Below are 19,807 nucleotides of genomic sequence, written 5' to 3'. Positions count from 1 at the left end.
CACTGTCAATCACTGAAATGTTGGAGAGACTTATGTTCTTAACATCTTTCTGTGAAAAGCAGTTTGTCTTGATTTCCTTAGTGAATTGGGACTTGCGATCTTAGTTTCAAACTAGCTTTTAATGGTCCTTCATGTTAAAGGCCTTGTAACTGTAACACATTGGATATAAACAGGATATTCATCCCATCTGGTCCTTACTAACACTTATTATGCACACCCATTTCCTCTTATCCTTCCTCATCTAAAACTATCAGTGTACGTTGTGAGACTTAATGTAAACTTGGGGATTGCTTGTTGAGTACCTCTGCTCCATCCAGCAAAAGTGGAATTTTCCGGCAGCCAACCATATTAATTTCTATCTCCATTTCCATTTCAATAGGTTGGTCTATGACCTCCTCTTTTGCCATGATGAAGGCACTCTCAGAGTGGAGGAGCAATACCTCATTTTCCATCTAAATAGCCTCAAACCTAATGGCATGAACATCAATTTCTCCTTCACCCTTCCCTGTTATTCTATTTTCCTGTTCTGACCTCTTACCTTTTCTCATTACCTGCCTATCACCTCCCATTTGTGCCCCATCTCCTTCCCTTTCTCCCATGGTCCACTCTCCTCACCTATCAGATTCCTTTTTCTCCAGCCCTTTGCCTTTTCCACCTATCACCTTCCAGATTCTTACTTCATTTCCTCCCCACACCAACCACCTAGCTTCACCTATCACCTTCTACCTTGTCCTCCTTCCCCTCTCTTTACCATTTTATTTTGGCTTGTTTCCCCTTTCTTTCCAGTCCTGATGAAGGGTCTTGGCCTGAAACATCGACTGTTTATTTATCTCCATAGATGTTGCCTGACCTACGAAGATCCTCCAGCATTTTGTGTGTTGATCCATCAGTGTAGCCTTCTTTACTCCTTCATAGCTCATCTAGCCTCCTCTAAAAAGCATAGATATTATTTGCCTCAGCAACTCCCTGTGGTAGTGAATTCTATATTCTCCCTACCTTTTCAATAAAAATGTCTTTTTGAATTGACTACTGAGTTTCTTATCAACTTATATTTTAGATTAGGCTCTCTCTAATTAGGCCATGGGTTTCCAAATGCTCATATATCCTATCCCTAAGAATTTTCTCCTGCAATTTCCCTACAACTGATGTGTATAGTTCCCAGGATTTTCCCTCATTCCCTTCTTAAATAGAGGTACAACTTAACCACTCACCAGTCTTCCTGGACCTTACCTGTGGCTAGAGAAGATACAAAAATATTGGTCAAGGGCCCAGCAATCTCATCTCTTGCTTCCTTCAATAACCTGGAGTAAATCCCATCATCAGACACTGGGGACTTATTCAGCTTAATACCCATTAAGAGGCTTAAAACTTCCTCCTCCTTTACCTCTAAATGCCCTAACTTATTTATACACTCAGCAATGACCTCTTGGTCTCCATGTCCTTTTCCTTGGTAAATACTGAAGCAAAATACTCATTAACTACCTCACTCACATTTGCTGCATCCAAGCAAATGTTTCCTGCTTTTTCCCTTGAGTGGTCCGACCCTCTCCCTAGCTATCCTCTTGCTTTTGACATATGTATAAAATGCCTTGGGATTCCCCATTAATCCTACCTGCCAAGGACTTTTTATGGCCCCTCCTGGCATTCATAATTCCCTTCTTCAGTTCTTCTCTGGCTTCTTTTTCTTCTTGACTAAATGCATCTCCTCTCTAGTTATTCAAGGTTCTCTTATCTTTCCATCCCCCTCCTTGCAGCATACCTTTCCAGTATTCTGTGCAAATGATCTTTAAGCACCCTCCACATGCCTGATGTAGACTTGCTAGAGAAAAAGTGCTCCCAATTAACATTCTTTAGTTTCTGCCTAATGCCCTCATAATTTGCCCTACTCCAATTTAAAACTCTCCCACAAAGACCATGACTATCCTTACCAATAGCTATTCTGAAAGTTAAGGAGTTGTGGTCACTGTTCCCTAACTGCTCACCCACTAAAAGGTCAGTCACCTGGACAGGCCTAGTACAACCCCACCTCTCACTGGACCATTCACATATTAATTTAGGAAACCTTCCTGGATACACTTAACAAATTCTGCCCCATCTAAACCCCTTGCACTAAGAATGTCCCCGTTTATTTTAGGGAAGTATAATACTCCTAGCATTAAAATATACACACTTCAAACTATCCGACCCATCATACCTGTTATGTTGATTTTGCCCTTCAATACTTTCCCTTATATCTACAGTGCCTACTTGTCCGATTCTTCCCTTAATGACCTGCGGCTCAAGTTCCCAACACCCTGGAAAACTAGTTCATGAATGTTGTATGTATGTGTTTTTTACACTGTTTACCACAAATAATTTTAATACATGGTTCCATCACCCTATTATCCTTTCTCTGTCTCGGTGAGGCAAACCTATCCAGTACCCCAGGTAAGTGGTTGCTAAACATCCTCCACATTTCTGTTGTGCGCTTTCCTGAGAAAATGGGTGTAGCAGTTAGCACAATGCTATTACAGCTCAGTGTGTCAGAGTTCAGTTCCACTGAGAAGTTTGCACATCCTCCCCATGGATTGCATGAGTTTCCTTTGGATAGTCCGGTTTGCTCCCACAGTCCAAAGACATACTGATTAGTAAGTTAATTGGTCTTTGTAAATTTTCCCATGATTAGGCTACGGTTAAATTGGGGATTGCTAGGAGGTGCAGCTTGTAGGGCCAGGAGGGCCTGTTCTGTACTGTCTATCGGTAAATAAATAGATAAAAAGGGTCCTCCCAATTTACAGTACCAAATATTTTTATTACATGATATTAATTCAGTCCCAGTGTCAAATGATGAAGTCAATAAAGACATTTTTAAATTTATTCATTGTCATCAGTCGGTAAAACCAGGATCCTAAGGAGGATCTTGACTAAAGTATCCCTTCTTTAGCATGTTAACCATCGCATCTTTGATGCAGTAATTGTATTCTGTTTCCTTCGTTAGAAATTGTACAAGGATGGATGGGAAAAGCTGAAGGCCATTGGTTACAAAATGCCAGCTGATGCTCTGTCAATCCGTCATGCCAAGTCATCACAAGGCATCCAGAGTGAGGTGGGTCTTGGTCTGAGCTGTGCAAGCAAGTTTACTACACGGATCATTCAGTGAAAAGTCTGTGTTAAGAGAGGGTAACAATAACAAAATCAACCTAGATCACTATGGTATGCAAGTTTCAGACCTTTTTCACAATTTTGTTCCAGTAATTGAGCGAGATATCCAATGGAATATGTTTTCTGTTTTAACACAATATTGCTAATATTATTTTGTGACTATATGCTTTTGTAACTAGATGTGTTGTTTGTGATTGTGCTTTATATCTTGGGCCAGAGGAACACTGAGTCCTGAAGAAGGATCTCAGCCCAAAACGTCGAGTGTGTACTCTTTTCCATAGAAGCTGCTTAAACTGCTGAGTTCCTCCAGCATTTTGTGTGTGTTGCTTTGGCTTTTCAGCATCTGCAGACTTTCTTGTGTTACTGTTTTGTCTAGCTGTGTACATATATTTGGTTGAATGACAATTAAGCCTGAACTTCAGTTTAATATTTTTGATTCTGTGATGGTCTGTTCATGAACAATCCTAAAGATGAGCAGGTGGGTGGGTCAATTAGCCTCGGTACATTTCCCTTGGTATCTGAGTGATTGGTAGAGTCTGCGGGTAAGGGGTGGTTGAATGAAATAAATGTGGTTACTGTGGATATTACCAGCCAATTGTCAATACCTGCTTCAGCAGTTTTTTATGATTATTCATTATATGATAAAGGTAGTCTGATTTTCCCCTATTTCTATATTTCTTTCCCCAGCTAACTGGATATATATCATTTTTTTCCAGCTCAAGTATAAAGCGGAATACGTCAAAGGACTTGGGCATCTTATTGGAAGCCACTGCGTTAGTGACGACCCCAGAATGGTTTGGAGCCTGCATGTTGGCAAGATGCAGAGTGACCTGGAGTACAAGAAGGAATACGAGAAAGTCAAATGCAAGTTCTCCATACCCGTTGACATGTTGGACATCCTGATGGCCAAAAAATGCCAGACACAAGTTAGTGAAATTGACTACAGGCATTACCTGCATGAGTGGACCTGTCTCCCAGACCAGAATGATGTGATCCAGGCACGGAAGGCCTACAATTTGCAGAGTGATGTGAGTATTAGTTTTACACCACACACTGCCACCTCTCTGACATGCTGAAAATATTCTTCTGGACAGCAGTATCCATGGTATCCGTTAATTCTTGATTTTCAGTTGCGATTTGGCACGTCAAAAGTTGATGCAAACTACCATTCTCTGCCATCCTTCTTTCATTATCATTTGTTTCCTCATTACCTTAATAGTCAAGCTGGGAATTAGCTGAAGAACGAAATCAAGACAATAATCTATCAAATTATCATCTTGCACTGCTTACCTGCTCTGCAATGTTTCAGTAGTTTTTGTATTTTATTCTGCATTGCTCTAACTTATTCTAGATCAGTGCATCTAGATGATTTGATCTGTATACAGGGCATGCAAGACAAGTTTTTCATTCTATCTCAGTACGTGCAACAATAATAAACCAAGACCAAAAAATCATAACCATAACATTTTGGGAGCTCACATGGCCCATGGGATCTGTCAAGCAATCTTGTCTCATTTCATCCCTCTTCCCCTGTAATCCAGAAAGGTATTTTCACTCAAGTACTTATCCACTTCTCTCTGGAAAGCCCCAATTTACAAACTGTTGTCACAGTGTTGTAACTAGCAGAGTAAGCAGCCAACATAATGTTGCTGTGGTTCACCAGTGCCATATTGTCACCACAACCTGTGGACTCATTTTCAAGAACCTTCATCTCATCATCTCAATATTTATTACTTTCTTGTTTGTCTATCTATCTATCCTTTTGTATTTGCACAGCTTGTTGTCTTTTGCACATTGGTTGTTAGTCTGCCCTGTTTCATTGATTCTATTATGGTTCTTGAATTTACTGAGTATGCCTACAATACAAATCTTTTGGTTGTATAGGGTAACACATATGTACTTTGATAATAAAGTTTCTTTGAACTTTAAACTTGATCCCATCTTAATGAACTAAGGATTTTATGATCTCCTGGAAGACTCAGCGGACTTCACTCTTCAACATGTACTGTAGATACAGCACCTTGATGTAGATAGAGGTACGTTGCTATAGTTGGAAGAGAGAGAGAGCTGAGGGGAGAACCCCAATCCAAACTGAAACACCAAGCAATGAAAGTTCCTCTATCCAGAATCTTGTTAGCAAATGTGCAGTCACTGGAGAGCAAGATTGAGATTGTGTTCTGTGTTTAATAGTCATGGCTCACTCCAAACACTCCAGATATGATGATCAGACCTGAGTGCTCCTTGACACACAAGACTGACTGGACTGCTGAATCAGAGAAGGCAAAAGGCAGGGGTCTGTGTTTCATGATAAACTCTCTGTGGTGCTCAGACGCAGTGGTCTTGGTCTTGCCGACCATTCTATTCACCAAGAGAGTATTTCTCTGTGATCCTAACCATGGTTTACATACCGCAAAAGATGATGTTAACCATGCACTCGAGATATTGAATGTTGCCATCACCAAACAAGAAATTGACCATCCCAACACATTTTGAGTCATTGTCAGGGACTTCTATCAGGCTTGTTTGAGGAAATCTCTACTCAATTAACATCAGCATTTAACTGGTAGGACTAGGGTTCCCAACACACTTGACCGCTGATGTACTATGATTAGGATTACCTACTGTTCCATGCCTAGATCACATTTCAGGAAATCTGATCAATTATCTGTCCTTCTCCACCTGCATACAGGCAGAGACTAAAAGGCAAGACTTCAGAGACAGGGACTACAAAGAAGTGTCACGGGAGACAGAGGAGAACTACAGGATTGCTTCGAGTCATGTTCAAGGACTTGTCTGAGGATCTGAATGAAAACACCAGGTTGTCATGGACGTTATTAAAACAGCCATGGGCAAGTGTGCCCCACTAAATCATTCAGAGTCTCCCCGACCAGAAGCCCTGGATTAACCATGAGATCTGCAATGTTCTGAGGGCCAGATCAGAGGTGTTCAGGTCTAGCAACCAAGTAAGATACAAGAGGTCCAAGTACAATCTCCAGAAAGTCCTTTCCTGTGGGAAGTGCCAATTCCGGACTGAACTTCATTCACTGTGAGATGCTCTACAGCTGTGGCAGGGCTTGAATGCTACCACCTCCTACAAAGTGAAGCCAAGCAACATAAGTGACAACAAGGCTTCACTCCCAGATGAGATAAGTACTTTTTATGCTCGCTTTGACATTCAAAGCATGGAAGAAACTTCACAAGCTCTCACAGCCCCCAATGATCCTGTGATTTCAGTCTCTGAGGCTCATGTGAGAGTGTCCTTCAGGAGGGTGAACCCATGGAAACCGTCAGCCAAGATGGGGTACCTGTGCTGATCAACTAGCTGGAGGGTTTACCAATATCTTTAACCTCTCGTTTCGGCAGTCAGGTACCCACCTACTCCAAGTAGGCTTCAATTTTACTGGTATCTAAGAAGAATGTTTCAATGACTATCTTTCAGTAGAACTCATATCTACTATGATGGCATGCACGCAAAATGCTGAAGGAACTCAGCAGACTAGGCAGCAACTATGCAAAAGAATACTATCGATGTTTCAGGCCAAAACCTTTCAGCAGGACTGGAGAAAAGAGTCTCAGCCCGAAATGTCAAATGTACTCTTTTCCAGAGATGCTGCCTGGCCTGCTGAGTTCCTCCAGCATTTTGTGTGTTGTTTGGATTTCCAACATCTGCAGATTTTCTCTTGTTTGAGATCTACTATGATGAAGTACTTTGAGAGGATGTTAATGAAACATATCAAATCCTGAAGCAACTTGGAGCCACTCCACTTTGCCTACCATCACAGCAGGTCCACAGCAGATGCCATTTCATTGACTCTTCACTCAACCTGGAACATCTGGACAGCAAAGATGCATACATCAGGATGCTCTTTATTGACTACAACTCGGCGTTCAGCATTATAATTCTCTTAAAGCTAATCAATAATTTTCAATACCTCCTTGTGCAATTGGATCCTGGATTTCCTCACTTGCAGACCCCTAGTCAGTTCAGGTTGGCAACAACATCTCCTCCACAATATCCAACAGCACAGGTGCACCACAAAGCTCTGTGCTCAGCTCCCTACTCTTCTTGCTTTATAGTTAACTGTGAGGCTAAGCACAGCTCCAATGCCATACTTAAAGTTTGCAGACGACACCACTGTCACTGGCCAAATCAAAGGTTTTAATGAATCAGCATACAGGAAGGAGATTGAAAATCTGGCTGAGTTGTGCCACAACAACAGCCTCTTACTCAATGTCAGTAAAACCAAAGAGCTGATTATTGACATCAGGAGGAGGAAACCGGAGATCCATAAGCCAGTCCTCATTGAAGGAATCAGAGGGTGGAGTGAATCAGCAAGATTAAATTCCTCAGTGTTATCATTTCAGAGGATCCATCCCAGGCGCAGCACATAAGGGCAATCACAAAGAAAGCACGGCAGTGCCTCTACTTCCTTAGAAGTTTGCAAAGATTCGGCATGACGTTATATCCCTGACAAACTTCTATAGATGTGTGGTGGAGAGTATATTGACTGGTTGCATCGTGGCCATGTATGAAAGCACCAGTGCCCTTGAATGGAAAAGCCTACAAAAAGTAATCATATGTCCAGTCCATCACGGGTAAAGCCCTCCGCACCATTGAGCATATCTACATGGAGCACTGTCGCAGGAAACCAGCATTCATGATCAAGTACCTCCATCGCCCAGATGCTCTTTTCTCTCTGATGCCATCAGGAAGAAGGTATAGGACCCTCAGGATCCAGGTTCAGAAACAGTTTCTACTCTTCAACCATCAGGCTCTTGAACCAGAGGGCATAACTTCTCACTCACCCAATCACTAAACTGCTCCCACAATCTATGGACTCGCGTTCGGGGACACTTCATCTCATGTTCTTGGTATTTATTGCTTATTTATTTTTTATTATTATATCCTTTTCTCATAGGTATTTGCACAGTCTGTTGTCCTTTGTACAGTTTGTTGTTTTTTTGCACATTGGTTGTTTGTCCATCATGTTGTGTGCGGTCTTTCATTTATTCTATTGTGTTTCTTGTATTTACTGTGAATGCCCGCAGGAAAACGAATCTCAGGTTGTATATGGTGACATATATGTACCTGGATAAATTTACTTTGAACTTTGAACGTACTAATCAAGAACTTATCAAATTCCACTTAAAATGTACCCAATGACTTGGCCTCTATGGCTGTCGGTGGCGATGAATTCAACACATTCACTGTTCTTTGGCTGAAGAAAGTCCTCCTCATCTCTGTTCTAAAGGAACATCCTTATATTCTGAGGCTGTGCCTTTTGGTCCAAGACTCCCTCATTCTAGTTCTATATTGATATTTGTGATGGAGTTCGCACATTTTCCTGCTGATGGTAGAGTTTCCTCTGGGTTCTCCAATTTTCCTCCATGCTGGGTTGATAGACTAATTGGCCACTTTAAATTACCCCTAGTGTGTAGGTAACTGATAGAATCTAGAGGGTTAATAGGTCTGTGGGGGAATAGAGGGGGGTTAGTGTAAAAAGGTTGTTGATGATCATCATGGTCTTGTTGGGCTAAAGGTTTCATCTCTTTTTGACCATACGTATTTCCCCAGGTCTTCTTCCCACATTCCAAATATTTGCAGGTTGTTGCAAGAACTGGTCACTGTAATCACCCTAGTGTGTACATGTGGTACTTGTTGATGAGAATGGGGTTGAGAGGGATAATGCATCAGCCATGATCAAATAGTAGAACAGACTCAATGGGCTGAATAGCCTAGTTCTGTTCCTATGAGAAAAGCAAAATGGGTTTAGTATGGATTTATATAAATTGGTGTTTGATGATTGTGGTCTTAGCAAGCCAAGTATTTGCTTCCGTGCAATGATTCTGTTTCTATCAACCTCAGATCATAATTGTTTGTTATTGTTAAGTGTGGTTAACTCCTATGGAGAGTAAATTGGGTTTTCGAGGCAAGATATGGAAGTTGATTGCCAGGCCTTTCTTCCGCACAGATACTGCTGCTGTCCAGAATGGGACCTGGCCGGATTCGAACTCAAGACCATTCACCTCAAAGTCCTGTGCTGATGCCACTAAACCACTGGCCGGCCCCTATAATAATCATAATTATTCCCTGCGTTTAAAAACAGCTTTTTTCATATTCTATCTGTACCTTCAATCAAGATTTCAGATTTATTATAGATCCATATCTGAAATTAAATTTGAAGCCCATTGTGGAATTTATAAAATAAAAAATAGAAGTAAAAGCATAGAATATTTTCTAAATAGGGAGAAAATTCAAAAATTTGAGGTGCAGAGGGACTTGGGAGTCCTCACACAGGATTCCCTAAATTTTAATTTGCAGCTGGAGTCGATGGTGAAGAAAGCAAATGTGATGTTAGCATTCATTTCGAGAGGACTAGTATATAAAAGCAAGGATGTATTGCTGAGGCTGTAAAAGGTACTGGTGAGGCCTCTCTTGGAGAACTGTCAGCAGTTTTGGGCCCCTTATCTAAGAAACTATGTGTTGACATTGGAGAGGGTTCAAAGGAGGTTCATGAAACTGATTCCGGGATTGAAAGGCTTATCGTATGAGGAGCATTTGATGGCTCTGGGCCTGTACTCACTGGAATTCAGAAGAATGAGGGGGGAGGATCTCATTGAAACCTATTTAATGTTGGAAAGCCTCAGTATTGTTGATGTAGAGAGGATGTTTCCTATGGTGGAATAGTCTAATACCTGAAAACACAGCCTCAGAATACGGAGGATTGCATTTAGAATAAAGCTGAGGTGGCACTGCTTTAGCCAGAGTGGTGAGTCTGAAAAGGCAAGAGGTTTATAGATTTTTGATTTCTCAGGGCATGAAAGAATACATGGAAAAGGCGGTAGATTGGAGCTGAGAGTGAATTAGCTCAGCCTTAATGAAATGATGGAACAGACTCGATGGGCCAAATGGCCTGCTTCTGCTCTTATGTCTTATGGTCTTGTGAACTCACTACTGTACTTTATTTTGCAGTTCTTGTACAAGTCTGATCTTGAATGGGTGCGTGGTTGTGGCTGGATTCCGCTGGATTCAATCGACCATCAAAAGGTGAAAAGGGCACAGGAAATATTAGATGATGTAAGTAACCCCGCACAGTATATTTTGTTGAAAAAGTTTCTCATGTGATTCAATTGGAATAATGTACCTGGAGTTACCTGTCTTTTACTGTTTTTTTTTTCCAGAGAGCCTATAAAGGAAATGCCATCGCCAACTTTGCTAATTTTACCTCCATCACTGACCTTCCAGAAGTGGTTCAGGCTAAGATTAACACCCACAATTTGAGTGATGTAAGTATCTCTGAACATTTTATGAACACACTTTGCATTTGAAAGTACTGCTTCAGGAGAGCAGCTCAACGTCACAGGAAAAGGGATATCCCAGTATTCTGAGGCAAACTTGGTGCACCTGTTTGTATTTCTCTGTCCTCCGATTGTACAATGAAAAAAAATTTCATCTTCATTTATGAATCCTTTTTAAACTAAGAAATGTGACTGTACTTTGTAGCAAAACCGTGTAAATATGCTGATTTTCAGCTAAGGCAGTTAATCGCACACAACGTGCTGGAGGACCTCAGCACGTCAGGCAGCTCGTGTCTGAATTCCTCAACTCTATTTTGTCCCCTTTAGTTCAGTCCCTTCAAACCTACATCCGTGACATTTCACATGCTCTCCATTACTTCAATAACTTCTGGTTCCCTGGCCCTGATTTCCTTATTTTCACTATGGACATCCTGTCCCTATACATTTCCATCCTATATCAGGAAGGCCTTAAGGTTCTCTGCTTCTTTCTGGACAAATAATCTTACCAGTTCCCCTTCACCCCACCCTACTCCATCTGGCCAAAATGGTTCTTATCCTCGATAATTTTTCTTTTGACTGCTCCCATTTTCTCCAAACCAAAGGTGTAGCATAGGCCCCAGCTATGTATGCCATTTTGCTGGGTATGTGGAGCAGTCCGTCTTCCAAGCCTGCACAGGTAATGCTCCGGGACACTCCTTCTCTGCACTGACGAATGCATTGGTGCTTTCTGCTTGTCAATTTTATCAGCTTTGGCTCCAACTTCCACCCTGTCCTCAGATTTACTTTGTCCATCTCTGACATTTCTCTCCTCTTTCTTGATCTCTCTGACTTACTTTGCAAACCCACTAACTCTTGTTGATACCTATTCCCACCCTGTCACTTGTAAAAATGTTATTTCCTTCTCTCAGAACCTCCATTTCCACTGCTACTGTTCACAGGTTGAAGCTTTTCCCCCATCATCTAAGCTGTCCTCACCTACATCCTCTCCATTTCCCACATATCTGCCCTCACTCCATGCCCCTGCTACTGTAACAGGGATAGGGCTTCCCCTCATCCTTATCTACCACCCTTTGAACCTCTGTATCCAGCAGGTCATTACCCGCACCTTCCCCCATCTCATGCAAGATCCTGCCACTAGGCACTTCTTTCCCTTCCCTCCCCCTTCAGTTTACAGCAGATCATTCATCATGTAACTCCCTTGTCCACTCATCCCTCCCCACTGATCCCACTCTTGGCATTTATCCTTACAAGCAAGACCAGTCCTACGCCTCCTCCCTCACCATCATTCAGGCCCCTCTGGGCCTGTAGTTGCTGGAGTTTAGAATAATGAGGAGGGGATCTTATTGAAACATACTGAAAGGGCTAGATAGAGTGGATGTTTCCTATAGTGGGGGAGGCTTTGACCAGAGGGCACAGTGTCAGAATAGAGGGATTTCCATTTAGAACAGAGTTGAGGAAAATGTTCTTCAGCCAGAAGGCAGTGAATCTGTGGAATTCATTGCCACAGACGGCTGTGGAGACAAGTCATTGGGTATATTTAAAGCAGGGGTTAATGGGTTCTTGATTACATCAGGGAGACAAGGGTTGAGAAGGGAGAAAAGGGTTGAGAAGGACCATAAAACAGCCATGAAGTAATGGCAGAACAAACTCGAAGGGCCACATGAGCTAATTCTGCTCTGACTGTAAGTCTTATGGTCTTATTCTCGTTGTGTCGTTGAGCAGAATTGTGGGACTGAATGGTCATATGTTCCCATGACTACCTACTGGTCCCTGAAACTATTTGAGAATCATTTGCAAACATCTGCAGCATGTTGCAGATATGGTATCAATGATGATCTCGTGCGCAGTTAGTTTTCCACCTAGTGACTGGCTCCATTTATTTGAATTTATTTTACAGTTGGTATCTGCTGTATCTCTTTTTTCTTCCCCTGCTTTTAAATGTTGGACCTACTGTTTTACTAACTTTATTCTAAGAAACTTGTTGATCTTATTTTCATCAGCTGAAGTACAAGGAAACATTTAACCTTGAGAAAGGCAAGTATATCGGAGCCAGTGACACACCTCAGCTGGAACATTCAAGGGAAATGGCAAAGCATTTTAGTCAGGTAAGCAATTTGTACATAATAATTGTAAAGTATCTTGTTACTTTATAAATTTATACACAATTAGCCTTATTTGATACTCATGTCAGAAAGATAAATTAAAGATAGTTGAATTTGCTGTTGGTTTAAACTAGTGCATTGTGCTGTAATGCATGTGGTCTGTGCCTTGCAGAACTGTTATAAGGATGCATGGGAGACCAGCAAAGCTTTAGGATACACCTTGCCTCCAGACTATCTTCCTTTGGTTGTTGCAAAGCGTGCCGAAAATGTGAGCAGCAATGTAAGTAGAAAGTGATTCGCTTTTTGAATTTGTTTTTGGTGTTTATTCAAAGACTTCATGAAGCATGTATTTGATTCTCCAGCTGAAGTACAAGGAACTGTATGAAAAGCTCAAGGGACATTACCTGGCTGGTGGAGATATCAAAGATTTCCCTGCTATAATCCATTCAATGGCTATGGGCAAAATGAGGAACATGGTATGTTAATAACCAAATGAATTCTTTTCAGTCTACCTTGATCTCATTTCTAGTATTTTGTTGTTTAAAAAAAAAGTAGTATTACTCTTTGCAACCCTATACAGGATACAAAGATTAAATATCAAATATTTCTATGAAAGGCTAATTGCAAAAAAAATTACAATTACTCTTTAGACAGGACATACAGATTAGATATCAAATATTTGTAATAAAGGCTAATTGCAGTGTGATTTCAGGAAAACGTTGTTAGAATTAATGCCTCAAAACATCATAAGGGACATAATAACAGAGATGTTAACCAATCTGTTTTAAATTGGTTGGCATTTTGATAAAATAGTAAGCAAATTAGTGTCATAAAAAGACTATTTGCTCTGAATAAAATAAATTATGTTGCATATCTTGCATTTAAATTTGGAAAATTTTGATCCTTCATTGGGAGGTCACTTACAAAAATCGTTCTCCAACCACATGTTTGTATCTTATAAATGATATGGAAGATTATTTCTAAGATTCTAAGGTCATATTGCATGCTCTGTGACTTGTTTTCTTCTCCAGATGGATTACAGGCAGGATTATGAGAAAACTAAGACTGCAATTCACATTCCCAATGACATGATAAGCAACATAGTGGCAAAGAGGTGTCAGCAGATTCTCAGCGACATTGAATACCGCACCTATCTTCATGAATGGACCTGTCTGCCTGATGAGCACGACGTCATTCGTGCCAAGAATGCTCAAGAGATCTTAAGTGATGTAAGTATCACATCATTAGATTTATGAGTCTTAACCAAAAGGAAAAAATAGCTCACTGACATTGTGGAATTTGAACATTTGCGCTTGCATATCTCCACTGTTATGGGTTTTCACTGTAGGCCTTACAATTGATTTGAATAATCCTTAAGTACCATAAAATCTATATCTCTCCCTCAAAGGGGAGAAGATTTATCACTTACGAATATGACAGTATGAATTGGACTGTTGTAAAGAAAAGATTCATAATTTGGTCAGCACTTTGGGGACAGGAAAACCCACTGACTTAGACAGCTTGGGAATCTTGTCGCCACTGTTCTTCGAAGTAACTTTTTACCTGAAGTCTCAGCCATGAACAATGAGATGGCTGAGTAGTACTGTCACACATTGCTCCAATTGAAAATGGCCGAAGCACTGCTAATCACTCACATTGATGCTGATGATCTCTATCTACCTCTGGGCAGAACAGAATACTCTGTGGCACAGAAATGTTCAGAAAATTCTTTGTAAATTCCATTACAGACAGACGATGCTTGTTATGATTCACAATAGTGGTGGGATTAACAAGAGCTGATCGAGAAAGGCTGCATCTTTTACCAATGCTTTGTTTCCACATTTCAGTACGTGTATAAGGATGATCTGAACTGGCTGAAGGGCATGGGATGTTATGTTTGGGACACGCCAGAAATACTACACGCTAAGAAGTCCTATAACTTACAGAGTGAGGTAAGGGATATATAGCCTCTTAGCAAATGTTTAAATGAAGTGAGTCAAAGGTGAAGAGCTTATAAATTTGTGGCAACATAAATCAAGTCCCATTCAGAGATGGAATACTGTTGCTATTGGTGTAATTGACTCTTTTGCATTAAATAACCACTTAGGAAATTTACCAATACCTGCTTACAAAGTAACATCAAAGAAAGATCACATTATTTTGCAATGTTAATATCTGATTTGGCTACAGAGTTTGGTAGCGAGTATATAAGACCAACAGACAGCTTCACTAACAGTTCACATTTATATTCTTTTGTTAGTAATTCATAAACTTCCAATATTCTAAACTCAGTGTCAGGGGAAATTTGAACTTCAAACAGAAGACAAGAACTCGCAGGTCTCTTGGATTTTAAATCCCTGATCACAAGATCTGTGCCTCCCAAAGGAGGTTCTGAACTTCTGTCAACTGTTCCTGCATGTAGTTTGGTGGGTATAGTGAAGTGTTGGTGGTAGATGAGCGTCATTGTGAAGGTAAAGAAACACTGAGCAAAGTGCAGTATAGAAATGCACTGTATTTGTATTGTCTCAAATTAGTGTCAGCTTCAGTAAACATCACAATTAGAATCTTCAGTTTGACTAAATCAGTGTCCAAGCATTATTTTGTATAAATAAAGTTTGATTGCAATTCACCAGTAGGAGGCAAATTATAGTATTGCATGGTCCTAAGACTGCCCAACCCTCTGAATGCTACTAAAGTAGTATTATGTCCTTATGGTGCAGAGCCTGGGAAGATTGGTTTCATCGAGGCCAAAGTAAGATTGGGGGGGGGGGGGGGGGGGGGGGAGTGGCGAGGTTCAATTCTGCTCTCAGAGTGTTGTCTCCAAGAATGGGCAAGAAGGAATTTGTAGGGTGGAGATGGAATCGTCAGCAACAAAGCAGGCCATTCCGCCCAGCTGATCCATGGTGACCAAGATTCCTATCCAAGTTAGTCCCTCTAAGATAGAGGGTGACAATCTTTGTATGCAGTTTAAATTCTTTCGTGTGCTAGTAGCAAAAGATGTGTCCATGTGCACATGTACACACCTGAGAGGGAACATTCAATCACAATACATTTATTGTCCAGGTGTGTATATGTTACCATGTACTACCTAGAGATTTATTTTCTTGCAGGTATTTATAGGAGTGAAAAAGGAAATAGAATTCTATTGAAAACTTCGGGCTTTAGTACCTCCTGTGTGATGGTACCTGCAAGAAGATGGATGTTACCTTGTTGAGACAGCGCTTCTTCAAAGTTCAAAGTACATATATGTCACCTTGTACAAAGTTCAAAGTACATATATGTCACCATGTACAACCCTGAGGTTCATCTTCCTGTAATCATACTTAAGAAATCTATAGAATAGTAACTATAACGAAATCGATGAAAGACTACCTAACCAGGTGGTCAACCAAAATGCAGAACTCAACAAATCGTGCAAATGAAAAATAAGAAACATTAACAAGTAAATAACCAATAAATATCAAGAACATGAGGGAAAGAGTCTTTCAAAGTGAGGCCATTAGTTGTACCATTTCAATGATGGTATCTTGTAGAAACTACCGATGGTGGTGAGGGATGTGCTTCTGATATATTGAGCAGAGCTTTGGAAGTGGAATGATGTCACCTGACGCACATTTCACAGGGAGTGCTCAGCCAGATTTCTAAAACAATGCAAAATGATCCTAATCATTTGCTATTTCACAGTATGAAAAGTTACACAGGGCTAAAATAAACAGTTACACATTTCTAAACTGCTTTGCTTAACTGATGCAATGTGAAATGTGATTTATTACAGATTAAGTACAGAATTGGTGGAAAGAAGAATTTTGAGAACTACACTGTTGTTACAGATACACCAGTCTATGTGACTGCTGTCCAGAGTGCTATTCACTTAAGTGATGTAAGTATTATTCTAAAAGCCCAGGACAACATTGTCAAGCAAAGTTTGATGAGAGCAGAGTTCTCTCATACACTTACATTTTGTCATTTTATGAGAAATTTCCTTAGGATAGGGGTGAATGTTGGATAGGACATGCAGTTAATTAAATAAGTGTAGAAATAAAGGCTATTTCCAATGATGGTGGTTATGAAATTAAAAGATGTGCTGTTTGTAAACCCCCAGTTGACAAACATGTTTTAGGGATGGCAATATGTCAGCATTGACCTGTATGTGACTCTAGACCGGAGCAACTACCTCACAGGTGGCATAGGAAGCCCCTTTTTCCAGTGGTGATTAGGGTGGACTGCCTGGTACATTCACATCAGGTGAATAACCCACTATGCAAAAGCCTTAGGCATATTTATATAGTTATGAAGCCTAAGACTTTTGCACAGTACTGAATATATTTACAAAGCCGACTACCAAGCCAGCTTAGGTTAACAGCTTGTCAATTTAGGTTCAACTTTGGGCCTAAATGTTTGAATGCTTTGATTTTTAAACCACACCGATGTCATCCCCTTTATTTCAACCCAGTGCACCCATATAATTTCAAAATAATTTTAATTGCCCACAGCAGGTCTTCTGAATGAAGCTAGCACATTTGATAATGCTTGTTATTCATTCCTTTTCTGCATTATTGGTTATATTCAATACCATCAAAAAGTGGGTGGAAGGTGGCAAAGACCACAATCGGGTACCAATAATAGTCTTTCCTTTAATATTTATTTTTATATATTAGATGCCTATGGTTTACCTCCCAATATGCTATTGACTGTAACCTCCAGCTAATCAAGAGGCTGACTGTTTCTTTGTTTCTTCCAGAATATATACAAAGAGGATTATGAGAAGACCAAAGACAAATACACAACTGTTTTGGACACTGTGGATTACAATCGGACCAATGAACTTAAAACTATATTTAGCAATGTAAGTTTTCTACAGACATGCGCCACAGTAGCCTAACAGTTAACATGACACTATTAGAGCTTGGAGCATCAGAGTTCAGTCCCGGCATCGCCTGTAAGGAATCTGTACGTCCTCCCCAAGGAGTGCGTTGTTTTTCTCTGGGTCCTCTGGTTTCCTCACACAGTTCAAAGATGTGCCGTTTAGTAAGTTTGACATTGTGGTGTTTGCCGAGCTTGGCAGTTAGCTTGCAGATGTTTCACCACCAGTCAAGGTGACATCCTTAGTGTGCAGTTGTTAGTGTTTCTCTCTGGACGTGCTCGTGTTCATATAGGCCCACCGTTCGATTGCCTCGGTCCTGATTGGCTATCCCTTCAGCTGACCTTTGAATTCTATGGCTCACATTTCTTTGGCTCTTCGGGGTTCATAGATGGCATCTATTTTGATATGTTTGTTTATAGAGTTGACAGAAGAGAAGCACACTTCTAAAAATTCTAGTGCCTGCTTCGTGTTTGCCCGCACCAGAACCTCCGCAGTGTCCCAGTTAAAGCGATCTCCTTCTCAGTCTTCATGTACCCAGATCAGGGACAGTGGAACATGATTCCGTACCGCCAGTTTAGTAGGTTAGTAGGTTAATTGGTCATTGTAAATTGTCCCGTGGTCACTTATTTACTGCCCATTACACAGCTTGCGTTTAGATCAGCAATGAAGTTCCTCCATCTCAGGTGGCCTTCAGGGCTTCCTTCATTGTGTCAGTAACTTCCTCTCAGTTTTCAGTACTGACAGTCATGCAAATCCCAGGTGGAGACTCAAGAGTGCTGTCGAATTCAGATGTAGAAGGATTCTTTATTGCTGTTTCTATAACAATTTTGTTTTACCAGTCAGGATTGTTAGCCCTGAGCTGAACCCACAAATCTGGAGGACTGGTAGACCACTCTTAGTCTATCCTCTATCTTTTGACCTGTTTGGCATGGTGGCCCTACCAAGAGCTGCAGCATAAAGTTTTCACTCCAGCTGAAATAGATCTCTGAGTCATTGAGGCTTGCATGCTTCGATGGGTGTGGTCCTCTTGGGGGTGTCCCGTGATTAGGCTAGGGATGAATCGGTGGTTGTGGCTCAAAGGGCCGTGGTGTATCTCTAAATAAAAATAAATTTTAAAACACGCACAGTTCATCGGCCAGCAAATGTGCAGTCATTAAGTATACTGAATGAGGATATTTTTACCAATACAGATCAGGACTTCTCATTTTGGGCTTAGACTTACTGTCAAGTGGAGATCAGTGCCCAAGCTGGTCACCTTCCAAATGTTTCGGCGTAACAACTTTCATAGAAGGCTACAGCACTGTGTAGGCCCTTCAGCTCATGATGATGAGCTGACGTCTTAACCTACTTCAAGATCAGTGAAACATTTCCCTCCCCGTAACCCCGCCCCACCATTTCTTCTCATGCATGTGCCTGTCTGAGAGATTCTTGCAGATGGTGCTGATCATTGGACTTTTTCTGGGTGGTGGAGGCAAGATGATCAGGTGGGATTGAAGAGGAAAAAGATACATTTTTAAAAAAAATAGGGAATTGGGAGCGAAGGAGGATTGGCACAGAGATAAGAGATTATTTTCAACGCAAGGGTTTCTGCAGATGTTAGAAATCCAGAGCTGATGAAGGGCCTTGGTCCGAAATGTCGACTGTTTATTCATTTATATAGATGCTGACATGCTGAGTCCCTCCAGCATTCTATGTGTGGTACAAGAGGCCACCTTCATTTGTCACATATATACATCGAAACCTACAGCGAAGCAGGTCATTTGTGTCAATGAGCAACAGTCCAAATATGTGCTGGGGGCAGCCTGCATGTGTCCCCATACCTCTGGCGCCAACATAGCATAAACAAGAGATTCTGCAGATGCTGGAAATCCAGAGCAACACACACAAAATGCTGGAGGAACTCAGCAGGTCTGGCAATATCTATGGAAATGAATAAACAGTTGATATTTCGGGCCAAGACCCTTCTTCAGGACTGGAAAAGAAGGGAGAAACCGGAGCACCCTGAGGAAACCCACTCAGATATAGGGAGAATGTACAAACTCCTTACACACAGCGGTGGGAATTGCACCCCAGTCGCTGGTGCTGTAAAGCATTATGCTAGCCATCACGCTACCTGCAGGAGTTGAGGCCGGGGACACGCAAAAGAAACAGGGAAGATAAAATACTTCACAATGCTCCATTTGTGACATGGCTGATTCAAAGTGAGGTCATAAAATTATTGAAGGAACAATTGGGACTAACACTCCAAGCTAAAAGCTGCTGATCACATATTTTTAAAAAGCTGTAATTTGGTAAATCTCACAGCCACGTTTGTCCACACTGATCACTTTTTTTCTGGTCAAGCCAGTTCCACCATCTATAATATACCAGTGAATGGACCTTCAGACTTAACTGTTCCAGG

General features: G+C 41.1%; 1 protein-coding gene across 38 annotated transcripts in view; it reads left to right on the top strand.

Annotated features, from left to right (window-relative positions):
- Positions 1–19,807, top strand: part of neb (nebulin) — a 327,374-nt gene that overhangs the window by 181,068 nt on the left and 126,499 nt on the right. For all 38 annotated transcript variants that reach the window (XM_073026432.1, XM_073026423.1, XM_073026670.1 and 35 more), the window contains 11 exons: positions 2,978–3,085; positions 3,858–4,169; positions 10,115–10,219; positions 10,324–10,428; positions 12,441–12,545; positions 12,715–12,822; positions 12,905–13,018; positions 13,574–13,771; positions 14,390–14,494; positions 16,318–16,422; positions 17,284–17,388. In XM_073026432.1, the coding sequence (XP_072882533.1) occupies positions 2,978–3,085; positions 3,858–4,169; positions 10,115–10,219; positions 10,324–10,428; positions 12,441–12,545; positions 12,715–12,822; positions 12,905–13,018; positions 13,574–13,771; positions 14,390–14,494; positions 16,318–16,422; positions 17,284–17,388 (1,470 nt within the window). The remainder of the gene's footprint in view (positions 1–2,977; positions 3,086–3,857; positions 4,170–10,114; positions 10,220–10,323; positions 10,429–12,440; positions 12,546–12,714; positions 12,823–12,904; positions 13,019–13,573; positions 13,772–14,389; positions 14,495–16,317; positions 16,423–17,283; positions 17,389–19,807) is intronic.

This window comes from Hemitrygon akajei, chromosome 2, assembly GCF_048418815.1.
Source record: "Hemitrygon akajei chromosome 2, sHemAka1.3, whole genome shotgun sequence".
Taxonomy (NCBI): Eukaryota; Metazoa; Chordata; class Chondrichthyes; order Myliobatiformes; family Dasyatidae; genus Hemitrygon; species Hemitrygon akajei.
This window is presented reverse-complemented; position numbering and strand designations above follow the sequence as displayed.